The sequence below is a fragment of the Fonsecaea nubica genome (genome assembly GCF_001646965.1).
Source record: "Fonsecaea nubica strain CBS 269.64 chromosome Unknown Scaff37, whole genome shotgun sequence".
Lineage (NCBI taxonomy): Eukaryota > Fungi > Ascomycota > Eurotiomycetes > Chaetothyriales > Herpotrichiellaceae > Fonsecaea > Fonsecaea nubica.
Window position 1 is genome coordinate 141,045 of NW_019173710.1, and position 13,237 is coordinate 154,281.

At 52.9% G+C, this 13,237-nt stretch overlaps 5 protein-coding genes across 5 annotated transcripts; 2 read left to right on the forward strand and 3 right to left on the reverse strand.

Moving 5' to 3' along the window:
• Positions 1 to 3: 3 nt before the first annotated feature.
• On the reverse strand, positions 4 to 971 carry AYO20_06070 (hypothetical protein; the record flags this gene model as incomplete). The annotated part of the gene is made up of 2 exons (XM_022644361.1): positions 4 to 749; positions 836 to 971. 2 exons carry the CDS (start codon positions 969 to 971, stop codon positions 4 to 6), a joined length of 882 nt encoding a protein of 293 aa, XP_022499665.1.
• A 1,663-nt stretch (positions 972 to 2,634) lies between these two features.
• Positions 2,635 to 3,847, forward strand: AYO20_06071 (hypothetical protein; the record flags this gene model as incomplete). The annotated part of the gene is made up of 2 exons (XM_022644362.1): positions 2,635 to 3,019; positions 3,270 to 3,847. 2 exons carry the CDS (start codon positions 2,635 to 2,637, stop codon positions 3,845 to 3,847), a joined length of 963 nt encoding a protein of 320 aa, XP_022499666.1.
• Positions 3,848 to 4,533: 686 nt separating this feature from the next.
• On the reverse strand, positions 4,534 to 7,456 carry AYO20_06072 (hypothetical protein; the record flags this gene model as incomplete). Its single annotated transcript, XM_022644363.1, has 2 exons — positions 4,534 to 4,544; positions 4,591 to 7,456. 2 exons carry the CDS (start codon positions 7,454 to 7,456, stop codon positions 4,534 to 4,536), a joined length of 2,877 nt encoding a protein of 958 aa, XP_022499667.1.
• Positions 7,457 to 8,796: 1,340 nt separating this feature from the next.
• Positions 8,797 to 10,379, reverse strand: AYO20_06073 (hypothetical protein; the record flags this gene model as incomplete). Its single annotated transcript, XM_022644364.1, has 3 exons — positions 8,797 to 8,907; positions 8,974 to 9,770; positions 9,818 to 10,379. 3 exons carry the CDS (start codon positions 10,377 to 10,379, stop codon positions 8,797 to 8,799), a joined length of 1,470 nt encoding a protein of 489 aa, XP_022499668.1.
• A 1,588-nt stretch (positions 10,380 to 11,967) lies between these two features.
• On the forward strand, positions 11,968 to 13,227 carry AYO20_06074 (hypothetical protein; the record flags this gene model as incomplete). Its single annotated transcript, XM_022644365.1, has 3 exons — positions 11,968 to 11,997; positions 12,062 to 12,583; positions 12,721 to 13,227. The coding sequence occupies 3 exons, from the start codon at positions 11,968 to 11,970 to the stop codon at positions 13,225 to 13,227; spliced, it is 1,059 nt and encodes a 352-aa protein (XP_022499669.1).
• Between the last annotated feature and the right edge of the window lie 10 nt (positions 13,228 to 13,237).

Below are 13,237 nucleotides of genomic sequence, written 5' to 3' on the forward strand. Positions count from 1 at the left end.
TACTCAATGCGGCCTCGGATACACCCTGCGCACCGACTCGCGCCGCACCATATTCGCCCACCACGCCCTCACCTTCTCGCCAACACAAAAGTCGGGCACCGTCTTGCGCACCAGCGCCTCGAGGGGCGCAAAGTCGTCGATGCGCTCGCTGCCGGCCCCCCACATGGCGTGCGCCAGCCAGGGCACGACGTGGAGGTCGGCGAGTGTCAGGTCGGGGCCCGCGGCGTAGGGCAGCACGAGAGCGGTGTCGAGCTGGGCGACCCCGGCGGCGAAACCGCGGTAGTCGGCGCGGCTTTGGTCGAAGAAGTCTTGATGGTCATCTTCGTCGAGGTAGTAATGCCTATAAATGGCATGGTTCATGTCCCGGCGCGACCGGTAGAAGACATTCTCGGGAAACTGGGCGGCATACCCGTCCAGCGCGGCCTGGCGGGCGGCGAGAAAGTCGCGGAACGGACTGGCCTGTTTCGCCTTGAGTTCATCCCGGTCGCGGGCGTCGAGGAGGATGATGTTTGTGCTGAGTTGCGGCGAGTGGACCAGGTCAATGACCTCCTTGACCTTGTCGACGACATCGACATCGCCCCCTTTCTTTCCAGGAGATAGGGTGATCCCCTCCGGACGGCCCTCGTCGAGGTAGACGAGGATGTCGGCGCTCTCGACCAACGGCGCCGGCAGGGCCGGGCTAGTCAACGAAGGAATCGTCCCGTTGGGGTTGATGGCGACGTAGTCTGGGTGGAAATTGCCGCCGTTCACTGGTTTGCCAGTCAGTGTCCGTCATCAGCCACTGTGCGAGCCATTGTGCGAGACATATAGACCGGGTCAAAGTAGGTTTACTCACTCAAATCAATGTTTTCGACGTCATAGCTCCCTTCAGGGTATCCCTTCTCGACGAGGCCGAGGAGAGGGACGCCGGCCCATTGAGAAGCGGTCGACGAGTAGATTTTGAAGAGGGGGTTTGGTTTCTGGTCCTGCATTTTGTTTTGATTTTCTTGGGTATTCTGTGTCAAAGCCAAAGATATATATATATTCTGTCCTCTCTCTCGTGTCGATGCTCATCTCTGAGAAGGAAGACGAAGCAGGTCTTTCCCTCTCACATATATACACACACATACATACCCATCTCTCCACCTCGCCCTTACCCTCGACCTCGCTCTATCCTCAATATCCACAACAGAGGCATTTATTCTGTATCAAACCCCCCTACCGAGCAGGGCAACGTCAATGAAGAGGGTGGAGTCTCAAGATCCCATACCACGGTTACACCGCGCATGTTGATTCGACCATTTGTCCAATGTTTCCAAATCCGTGGCGAAATGATTTTTTTTCTTTTCTCTTGTTGCGCTCGCTGGCAGGCAGGCTTGCTGGGACCTGGCATGTTTGCGGGTTGCGGGTTGCGGGTTGTGCTGGTTTGGTTTGGGGTGACTGGGTTGATGTTATATGGCCAAGCAAAAAGATTCATAATCATACAGTTTTTGACAGTCAATGAAATAGAGCCCCGATCGCATTAAGCCTACCTTGGGGAATGTGATTTGACCCATGTCCTATTGAGGAAGACTGATTCATCCGGAAAAGTGATAGTGTTGAAGGAAGTTGAGAAATGACGAAGGTCAAGATTTTGTGGTTCCTTTCTCTCTGTTCATAATCATCGTCATATTCGTGGCCACGTTGGTATTCGCCTACTTAGAAAGACTGATTGGTTGGCCGACTGACTGGCTGGCTGGAAAAAGACCGCAAATATCAGAGGGTGCCAGGCTGCCGGGTTCTCCCTCTTTGGAGTAAGTATTTCTCCCAGTCACCCGTCTGTGTCTGCGGCGTATATCCTCCGAGTGCGCTCTACCATATAATTCCTCCGTGACCCTGACCCTGACTTGCAAAGGCAGCTTTCTGAGCCTCGGGCCGCAGTCGGCAAAACGGTGGGGGACGCTCAAGATCAACACCAAGAGACATCTTCCCTGGTTGCCTGTCCACTCCTGCTTCCCGTTTCCAAGGCTTCTCCCCCTCATCGTCATACGCATATGTACTCGCTCGGCCCGAGACGTAGTTACTTAATAAAGCCCAGAGGTGCGACATGTCCTCCCTCGTCTGGATGGCGAGCTGGGCAGCTGGCTAGAGAGGGGAAGTGAACAAGGCGAGGACCGTGAGGATGGGTAAGTAAGTAGAGTCGAGTCAGACTTCCGCGCGTCACTCACTCACTCACTTACTCGCTTGTCATTTCGCTGTCTCGTCGTCTCGCTCGAAAGGAGGGACCAGGAGGGGAAGAAGTAGTATGTATGTACTTGTCCCAACTCGCTCGGGACCGAGTACGAGTTGTTGTTTCAATACGAGGCCGGTGTTGAGAGACCAAGTACGACTCGCAGGACTTGGTTGCCCCTCCTTTCATGGCTCGGTAGTACATGTCCAGATGCCATTCTCGGAATCTCTCGTCTGGGGGGGTTTGGGTTTTGCTACATATACACAGGTTAACCTAGGTATTTATGTCCATACATACAGAGCACATAGCTACATAAACATTAACATACCAGTACATCTATATCCAAGGTATATATCTCTCTTGTCAAGAGACAAAGACCTGCCCTTTCCACCACATCCGGTTGTTTACTCTTGTATTGCTCCCATCTCTGTCTATAAACACCCAACATGGACCCGCCACCACACGTCTTCCCCGCCAGCGACTCGCCTATCGGCAACATCGCCTCCCTCGAAGACAAAGTCGCCCTCATCACCGGCGCCTCGTCGGGGCTCGGCCGCGCCATGGCCCTCGCATACGCCGCTGCAGGCGCGTACGTCGTGTCTGCAGACCTAAAGCCCACGCCGCCGGTAGCCCCGACTATCGCGGGAAGGCTCAAGGACACGGACTTGACGACGCCGACGGTCGACTTGGTCAACAGCAAGTGGCCTGCACCTTCCAAGGAAAGGGCCAGCTTCGTCCAGTGCGACGTCACGAACGAGGAGAGCGTCAAGGCCGCTGTTGCCTTTGCCGTCCAGAGGTACGGCAGGTTGGATATCATGGTGAATAATGCTGGTGAGTTTTTTTTTTTTTTTTTTCCTTCTGTCAGTCATGTTCACTTCCTTGAGAAGAGAGTATTCAATCTCTTCTCTTTCTCTGTGTGTGGGTGGGTAGTTGGTTGGTTGTTGACTACCTGCGTCCACAACTGTCTCATCCCTCGTCCTTTGAACTCCTCACTCCTCACTCTTGAACTCGTTTGGCCTGCTCAATATCCCTCGTCCATCCACGCATTAACCTCACCTCTCCCCACTTTGCGGCTCTCCAGGAATCTCCGCCGAAACTGGCGCGAAAGAATACTCCGGCGCGTTCCCCCGGATCCACGAGACGCCCGTCGCGGCGCTCGACCTGACGTACCAAGTCAACATCAAGGGCGTATGGCTGGGGACAAAGTACGCCGTGACGCAGATGCTCGCGCAGGAACCGCACCCGCGACACTCGCGGCCCGCCGGTGCGTTGGCCACCACGACGTCGGACGTGCACCGAGGCTGGATCATCAACATCTCTAGCATCATGGGGAGCATCGCGATGCCCGGCACATCGCCGTATTGTGCGAGCAAAAGTGCGGTTTTGGGGCTTACGCGGGCGGTTGGGCTCGAGTACGCAAAGGACGGCATCCACATCAACGCCATCCAGCCGGGCTTTGCCGACACGGCCCTGCTCGAGAACATGTACTCCAAGAACGACCGCGACAGCATGGACGCCACGATGAAGATGTTGCATCCCTGGGGCCGCACAGGCAGGGCCGAGGACATTGCCCGCGCTGCCGTCTTCCTCGCCGGTGAAGGCGCCAGCTGGATGACCGGCGGGTCCATCGTGGTGGATGGTGGATATCTCGCTCAGTAAAGAGGCCGGCAGAATCGAAGGGGGCGATGAAGCAAAGAATAGAGGGCAGAGAAGAGAGAGACATCTGCATGGCTGGATAGACTTGCGTGTCCAACCATTGCAGACGAAAGTCTTGAGCAAAAAGCAAAGCGGCCTCTCAAACGGAAGGAGGACATGTACCATGCGGAAATCGACACATGCACAAAAAACACAACGCGGTCCAGACAAAGTGAACGGAATACCCATCTGATTATGCATACTCAATAGGCTGAAGCCCTGAGGCTATGATGCAGTTAATGGTGCCGGACAATAAAAAACTCGCCTGCTCAAACCGTACCCATAAACGCCTTGCCTCGTAACTCATGCCATCATTCCACCTAGCCTCTCGTTTGACCCTGTCTCCATGTCTCGTAGCCCAACAAAGTGTCCGTGGACTGACACAAACGGCTGGTGTCGTCAAATACGTGCATGAAACAAATCGCTAAAAACAAAATCTTGCAGTTCTGCCCACCGAGCCCATTTACCCACCGAAACAATGCGCCGAAGAAAAGAGACCGTTTGGTTGGGGTGTTGGCCTACAACCAACACGATCACCCCGTGACAGTACCCTTGGCGGCCAGTCTGGACAAGGTAGGGAGAAAAGACGGTGGTTAATGACTGAGAAGGAGCACTCTTGTCATCGTAGAATAGTCGAAAAGGGTGGCGTGTCAAGTATAGCCTATCAAAGTCAGCAAGACACTAGCAGTTTGGTGGACAAAACTCACTTCTCATGGCATCGGTGTATCCAGTCCCACCCTTAAGGTCCATCTCAAAGCTCTCAGCCACGTCAATCACACGCCTGATATGCACCATACTCAAAGGCACTTCTTCGTGGACAGCCAGAGCCTGTGCAGCACGCACCAAGTTCTTGATCTGTCGCCCATTGACCTCCCGGCGCGCAAGGTCGTTGTAATCTTGCTCGGTGATATTCGCAACTTGCATCCCTTCTTGGTTCTTAACCCGATCAATGAAGAGCTTCCATACGGTGCGTTTCGCCTTGGTCGTAAGGTTCTGGAACCGCAGCGATAGGTGGATTCGTGACACAAAGGCAGCGTCAAACGTCTCCACGCGGTTGGTGGTCAGGAACAGAATGCCTTGGAAGTATTCGAGAAGGCGAAGGAAGATGCTGACAAGCGCATTGCGATGAATGTCGTGAATCGAACGTTGTTCCAAAAAGACGTCGGCTTCGTCCAGCAACAGGATTGCTCCCCAACTGTGGGCAATATCCAGAATGTTTTGGAGTTCCTTTTCGAGCTTGGTTGGTTCGGTGCCCAGGTCGCCCGCACTGACCATGTACAACGGACACTTGAGGAGATCCGCAATCCCTTCCGCTGTAAGCGTCTTGCCGGTGCCTGGAGGACCGTGGAGAACAGCAACCAAGCCACGGCCTTTGCCAGAGATGATGTCATCAATACTCTTGTGGGCTTGAAAAGTATGACTGGAGACAAGGGCCTTGACAATGGACTTGTGGTTGTCAGGAAGGACGAGACTCTCAAAGGCTTGGTCGTTGAAGACGACATCAGAAATGCCAGAGACGGTGAACTCGAGCCAAAGCTTTTCGCCAAAAGCAAAGCCCAGAACGACAGGGCTGGCAATGAGCAATTCTTCCTCGGTAAATTCGTGGGTGGATAGCTTGTCATCCCCAAGTGGTTCCGTGTTCTGGCTCCAGTCGATGTCTTCCTTTGAGTTGACCTCCACAATGACATTTTCACCATTTGGCGTCCTGACCACTTTGTACCTCTTGGTCTCCTGCACCTGAATGGTTTCATCGGAAGGAGTGGTCTGGTTATTGGCCTCCATGTCGCTACCACTGTCAAAGCCGTAGCTCTCATCGGTGTCGTCGAGCATGCCTCCGTCTGGATCGTCCTTTGGCTTGATGACGCTGGCCGGATAGTTGGGATTGATTCGGCGATGGATGGCGGGATCGACCATGACACGCCCGTCAATGTTGATCTTCAGCACTTGCTTCTTGCGTTTGGTGTATGCCATGCCCCTATGGTGACGGTAGTTCATACCCTGCAGGGCCACAAAACGCTTGCCTCGGTCAATGAGCTGGGTTCTCATCTTCTCCGCATGTTTGTGATACTGAAGTGGATAGCAATCCAGCGAGGTTATCTTGCGCACACCTTGGAAGGAGGAAATTTCCGCGTGAGTGGTGCCCATGCCAAAGTTCTTGCCGTCGTACTCGAGGTATCGGCCTTCGACGATGTACCAACTGCCCCTCATGAAGTGCGATTCTTTGGTGGTGAAATCGATCTTGAAAGCCCGCGGTTCCTCCTGATCACCGTAAGTCGAAGTGTACACAATGGCATTCGGCTTGTACAAGGCCCAGAGGAGGTCAAAGGTGATCATGCCATTATCCAGCATTGGGTACAGATTCTTCTTGGTCTCGGCAAAATCTTTGTCCAGGTATTTGACCATGACTCGAAGATGTTTGGCTTTGGTCTTGGAAACCTTTGCCTCCTTGCGCTTCTTTCCTCCAGCATCGTCCTCGAGGGTCCTGATATAGTCCCTCATCTCTTCTAGATACAAGAAGAGCATATTGGGATCCAGGTGCGGCGTATCTTCTACCAGGCTGATTCCCTTGACGCCCGCCATGACATGTTGAAGGCATTGCTTGAGAGGTTCGGATTTGATGTCGACAACCGTTGCCAGGTATTTGTGCTCCCAGTCGAACCGACGACGAACAGTGAAGATATACTGGTCCCAGATGGCCTCCCCGGTATTTTTGACAGTCTCTGTGAGCTTGAAGTTGTGGATCGATTGGTCCCAAAGTTGGTCCACTCGTTTGTAGGCCACTTTGGAGGCGCGTTTCGGCTTCTTCTGCTTCTTCGGCTTAACTTCCTCGAGGTCCTCAAGGAGGATTTCGTCTTCGAGAACGGCCTCTCTACGCCGGTTTCTTCGAGGTTTGTCATAACTGCTGAGGGGGATTGGCTCTGGATTAAGCTGGGCTCGGGGCATGCCGAACACAGCGGACGGAGGAGCAAGAGGATTATTGTCAAAGTCAAGTTTTCGCAAGGATGATTTCAGTTGACGCAATCTTGCAGACTTGGGGTCTTCACGGATCTCAATAACATCACATTCCCCTCGATCTGGGCTGTCGTGTTTCCTAGACATCCTCTTGGACGGCTTGACTCGAACTCTTGACCGAGGTCTGATGATCTCTTCCTCAGAGTCATCCTCGCTGTATGAATCCTCGTCTTCAGTTGTGATCTTTTTCTTGGACCTCTTCTTCTGCTTCTCCAGTTCTTTGGCGAGGGCTTTTGCCTGAGCCTTCAGCTTCTTGACTTTGGATTTCTTCTTGGAAAGCGCCACAGAGGACGAAGAGTCGCTCCCTGAGTCGCTCGAGTCGTCACTATCGGTCGAGGCTTCCGAGGAGGACTCGGAGTCTGTCGATTCATCTTCCGTCTCTACGATTTCCTTCTTCTTGCTACCACGTTTTGACTTGGCCTTGCTGGACGGTCCAACTGACTTCTTGTATTTCTTCTTGTCTTTGGCAGCCTTTGGTGCAGGAATCTTGCTGGTGGTGGGGCGTTCGGCCGAAGACTCTGCCTTCTTTGTTTCTGCTGTGACACCGGAATTTTGGTCCATCTTGCTTGGGGAACAAAGGTGGGGAGGGATGGAAGGTCGAGGTCTAGTGGTGTAAAGTGTAACACTGTAGGTAGGTCAATAGCGAAGAGATGTGGATCGGGAAGATGAGCCGCCAGCGCCTTAATACACAAGGCGTAGAAGGAATGTAGGGGGGTGAGAGGGTGATTCACAAAAGGTATAAGAGATGAAAATAAAAAGTAGGCTGTCTCAGGCAGAATTGAGGCTGAGGCAGAGCAAGCAACAGCAGCAGCAGAGATCGAGTCACAGGCACGAAGATCTGGCTTCTGCCTTTTCTCAAGTCAGCCAAGAGAGATAACAAGGGGATAAACAAGGCAAAAAGAGGGAAAAGGCAGAAATCTGTGACGGCTGAGCAAGTGAATGATGGATGATGAATGTCAAGCGCGCGAACCAGGGCCTTGAGCCACGAGTTCAGTGGAAGAGGTTGTTGTTTGATGCCTCGTTGCAGCCTGCCGCAGTTGTCTGTGACCAACCATGCCATTTGTTCGCCCGCCAGGCAGGTGCTAATCCAAGGTTTTTTTAGTCAATGACAAGCAGCAGTAGCAGCCTGACGAGCAAAATGGTCGTGTCAAGCGTGCCGGGAAGTAGGTGGCATGGCTTGCATGGCTTGCACGGGCAGAAAAGCATCGCAATCCAGGTGGAAGAGCAGCGCGGTCGTGCATGGATGATGGTTCTGTGTGGTCTCCTGATCAGCGGGTAGCGGAGTCGCAGTCGACGCTGAGTGGAGGATATGCACCCACTACCCAGGCCTCCCCAGGACACGTCCACGGGTGCCCAATGCCAACAAGGATGAGCTGACCCAGGCGAGCAGGGAGGAAGCTTTTCATCCGTGCATCCGATCTATGGAGGAAGCTGGCCGTTTAAACTGCTTCAGGCCTACTTTTCGCCTTTCTCGCGGCAGAAACTCACACAAAGAACCCCGGGAAAAGCAAAAGATCCCCCCAACCAAGTGGGCACCATGCTGCGCTATTCCATGCAAAAGTCCTTCGGGACTCGCCTTGGATGCCTCGAGGCAAACTGCTACTGTAGCGAAATTCGCCTCAATTGGTACAAACACCCATGATGGCGGCCCAGCTATTGAAATGACCCTGGAAACTTTGGCTGCCAGGATGGCAGGATTTGTAAGAAGTACTTGTTATTAGCAACGCAGACATTTGCCAGAGATGCTGCCATCTATCAACTACACGCATCTCGCTTTCGCCTCGCTTGCTTCAATCATCAAATAAGAAAGGCAAAGCATGAATCAAGTAAGAGAGGTACTGCATTGCGACAACTCCTTTCAAGCCTCAAACCCCTCACTCTGCGTGGCTTCGACTCACTTCTCAATAGTTTGGAGCAGGTGCCACGACCTTGGCAATCTCCAGATCCCTGATGTCGTGTAGACCGGCTTTGAGGAAAGAGCATTTCGGATTTGCGCAGCTGTTGTTACCCCACTGCTCGATCGTCAGCACACTGAAACGACACAGCGGTAGCACAATGACCCCCTCCAGATGACTTACCGGACATTGATGGCCATAAAAACAATCGCTTCGCCGACACTTGGAACCTTGAGTACAGGCAATGCTTCTCGCCTTATAGCGCAAGGTGTTCTTCATGGCGGCGTCGATGGGTTCGTGGTCATAACGACAACTGTACGATTCACAGTTGTCTCGAAGATGATGCTCGTTACAGAGCTTCCGAATGGCGATACGGTCCTCGAACTTTTCCAATTCCGATGCTGTGGGAGTTCTCATCTTTAGATCGATTCTTTGGCCATTGCGGTTGACTGGAATTCCGCCCTTGCTTTCGTGGGCCCCATTAACAGCTGCAACATGAGCCGGAGGGGCAGGTTTCGGCCTCGCTACCTCGGTTGGTGGTGTGGACAACTGAGGTTGAGATGGGGTTCTGATACTGGTGTTGAGTGGAAGTGTAGCCATGGTTGTCAAGGATTGTGGGGTTGGGTTGGACGAATGGCTCGACCTACTGACAGCTGGGGTCAAATCCGAGCTACCATTTTCGGTAGAGGAGGAAGCTAGGCTGAGTGATTCGAGGGTGGGTGGGACATAAACCGGCTCGGACTTGGGAATGATCTCTAAGCACGAGGACTCGAAAACATTGTCAAATCTTGTCGTCTTGAAAGGTAAAGTGCCGTAGGCTCGGGCAGCGGCAGCGGTTTGTGCGCCATGGACTAGGACCACCTTGGAGGCCACGGGGTCATGGCGATATTTGTCGAATTCGGCGATGTAGCCATTATCGTGAGAACATGCTAAGTAGATGCGATGACATAGAGCATTATTTGCATAGAAGCGGAAGGTATCTCGAGAGGGATTAGTTAATGACACAAGCACATTGAGACAGCATTACCTCGTAACTTAGCATCGACCCTCTCTTTTCCCGGACCACAATCAATAAACTGGAAAAGGCTGCGGCTCTGGGTAAAGGAGCAAAAGAAGGTGTCGATCTGGGAAGGGTGGTTAAGGTACTCGGCAGCCGCAAGGGTTCGGGCCAGGCCTTGCTTATTTGCATAGATGTTGACAAGGACATCACAGTCGGGATTAATGCCTGGAAGCACATCCGCCGCCTTTAGGTGCTTGATGACTTGGTTGTAAAGCTCATTGGCCGCCATGGAGCCACCGGAAGTGTTCAGGGCATCAAAGAAGGCCTTGCGGAATATGAAGCCATCGCCGTCGACGAGGACCACAGTATACTTGCGAGCCACGGCAGCTTCGGCGTCTTCGGCACGCTTCTTCCACTTGCGGCGGGTAGCTCTCTCATCCTCTAGATCCGACTCTAGGGTGGAGCACGTGTTGTTGAGTTTAATACAGCTCTGGATCAAAAACTCGATCTCGGTCTGGCGGTTTTCGTCAAAGGTACGGTAGTCATGGAGGCGCTGAAGCAGGTCGTGTTGGGAAGGCAAGGCAGCCATGGCGATAGGGTTTGTGGCTATAGTAAGAGGTGTAACGATGATAAGAAGGGTAAGGCGGTGATGGCGGTTGCGGGCGGCACGAAGCAGCCTTAGCGGTCAGGGAAAAGGCAGAGAGAGCTTTGAGGTTCGCAGCAGGCGAAGCGAGAAGGGATGGAGTACCAAGTATCAGAACAATGATGATGGATGACACAAGGCGATAGCGACAAGGCCTTGGTGCAGTGGTGCAGTGGCATTAACTTTCAGTGACAAGGCTAGAGTAAAGGAAGAGTCGATTTTGCACCAAGAAAAACATCTGCTAGAATGACTAGTCACTGGTCCAATAATAGATGGCAGCACTTTGGGCAGAAGTGGCACAAATGAGGAGGGAAAAAAGGGGGGATGGTAAGATGGATTAAATGAAACAAGAAACAAGTGATGTCTGGGAGACCGACAATGGGCCTACCGTTTGTTGGGAGAGGTTGACTGTCTGTCTGTTTTCTCAAGAGTGAGAGTGAAACTGTTAATTTCAATCTCACGTTTGTTGTTGGCCAGTCGAGTCGAATCCCTACTCGTAATGGTACATTTGGGCATGAAACGAGGAGGGAAATGTAGACATGCATGTTCAAGTATAGGCAACCACCGGCCTTTGACGGTTGGATGAGGCTGGAGGCTGGAGGATGCAGGGCAGGTGGCGGAATACCCAAGTAACACGATGGATAAATAATAGTAGAAGAAAGACAGGAGGAGAGAAGAGACGCTGATTCTAAATAATCTCATACGTACGTAGGAGATTCTTCTTGATATTACCGAGTATTAATAGTGTTTTTATCATATTGAGTTTAATGGGTTGTTATTGCTTCTCTTAGGTAGTTATACTCGGAATGTGCTAGGGAAGCCATAGATAGCCAGCACCACCTATAAAATATTATGTCCTCGGCCGGTCCATGATCGTCTTGGGGACCACCAGAGCTTGTTATGGGCGCTAGACTGTGAACTGTTTAGCTGGAACTTGCACCTAGGCACCTACCTAGGTTCCGAGTACACACCCACGCACCCACGGCAGCCAAGAGTCTCTCACTTTCTCGTCCTTCTCGGTATACCGTCCACCGTCACCCTTTACCCTTCAACAACAAATCATCCACATCATGGCCCATCATATCCATCTTCCCACAATCTCCAGCTGTCACTGGCTGCCTGTGACAACCAGGACGGGCACTCACGGGGTTATCAAATTGCCGATTACTTATGTGTCCCCCAGTCTCAGTGGTGCCCTGCTCCTTTTGTATTAACAATCAATGCTACAAGCAGCTACATACCGAGGCACAATCTGGTAACCTTGAGGTATTGGCGATGCTTGTGGTTGGCTGTAGTTGATGCCATTAGCCAGAACTCCCCCCAAACCCAGAATCTGTGGACTGACTGATACTCTTAATGGATGGGGCAGTCCTACAAATAAGACTAATACATTATCATGACCATTTTCTTCAGGACGATAGGAAATTTCATACGAACAGTTGAACAGCATACAAAAGCCCGGGTTACCACCACCTCCTCTTTTTCCAGGTCCTACTCCTCCTCCGCTCTCTTCTCTTCTTCCACATATATCAACATGGTTGAGAACAAGGCATTCATCTACAAAGTGAGTGACATTACATTTTCCCCTCCTTGAGATAGGTGTGGAGCACTGACACTACGCAATAAAGGCTATCCCCAATGGCTGGCCCGTCCCAGGTAAAGACCTGACGGTCGAGGACATTGGATTCGACGAAGCCGCACCTCCACCCAAGGGCGGCTTCACCACCAAAAACTACTATGCGGCATACGACCCCAGCCAACGCGGCCGAATGCGAGACCCGAGCATTCAATCGTACGTGGGGGCCATGAACACGGGCGAGCCCGTCATCAGCGTCAGTGTCATCGGCAAAGTGCTGAAGAGCGACAACCCCAAGATCCAACCGGGGGCCATCGTCATGCTGCTCGCCTCCGGCACCGAGTCGTACTCGAGAAAGGAAGAGTCGGCCGTCGCCACCACCGAGATCATCGAGCCGAAAGAAGGCGTGCCCCTGACCGCGTACCTGGGCCTGTTGGGCATGACGGGCATGACGGCCTACGGGTCGCTGCACGAGATCGGGCAGCCCAAGAAAGGGGACGTGATTCTGGTTTCTGCCGCCGCGGGCGCCGTGGGCCAGATGGTGGGACAGATTGCGGTGCGAGAAGGTCTACATGTACGTTCCTCCTGCTGGATTTTCCATTCTCTACCCAACCTCGATCCTTCCACCTTTTTCCCTTAAGAGAGAGAGAATAAAAAAGAAAAAGAAGAAAGCCTTCCGAGAGGTGAGACCTAACGAGAAACGAAAACCAGGTCATCGGCTCCGTCGGCGACGACCGCAAACTGTCCTACATCCTCAACGACCTACACTTTACGTCGGGGTTCAACTACAAGAAAGAGTCCATCGCCGACGCCGTCAAAAGGCTCGCCCCCGACGGCATCGACATCTACTACGACAACGTGGGCGGGGAACTGCTCGACGTGGCGCTGGCCAACATGAAGAACTTTGGCCGCATCGTCGCCTGCGGCTCCATCTCGACGTACAACAACGCGCGCGAGACGACGCCGTACGGCGTCAAGAACTACGCCTCGGTCGTGCGCAAGCGTCTGCGCTGGCAGGGGTTCTTGGTCTTCGACCCCAACATCGCGGCGTGGCGCGCCGAGCGCGACGAGAAAGTCACCCAGTGGATCCAGGACGGCAGCTTCAAGTCGGTCGACCACGTCACCGTGGGCATGGACCACGCGCCAGAAGGGTTTTTGGGCATGCTCCGCGGCGAGAATTTGGGCAAGAGCATTCTCAAGATTGCGGACCCGGAATAACTACCTAGTC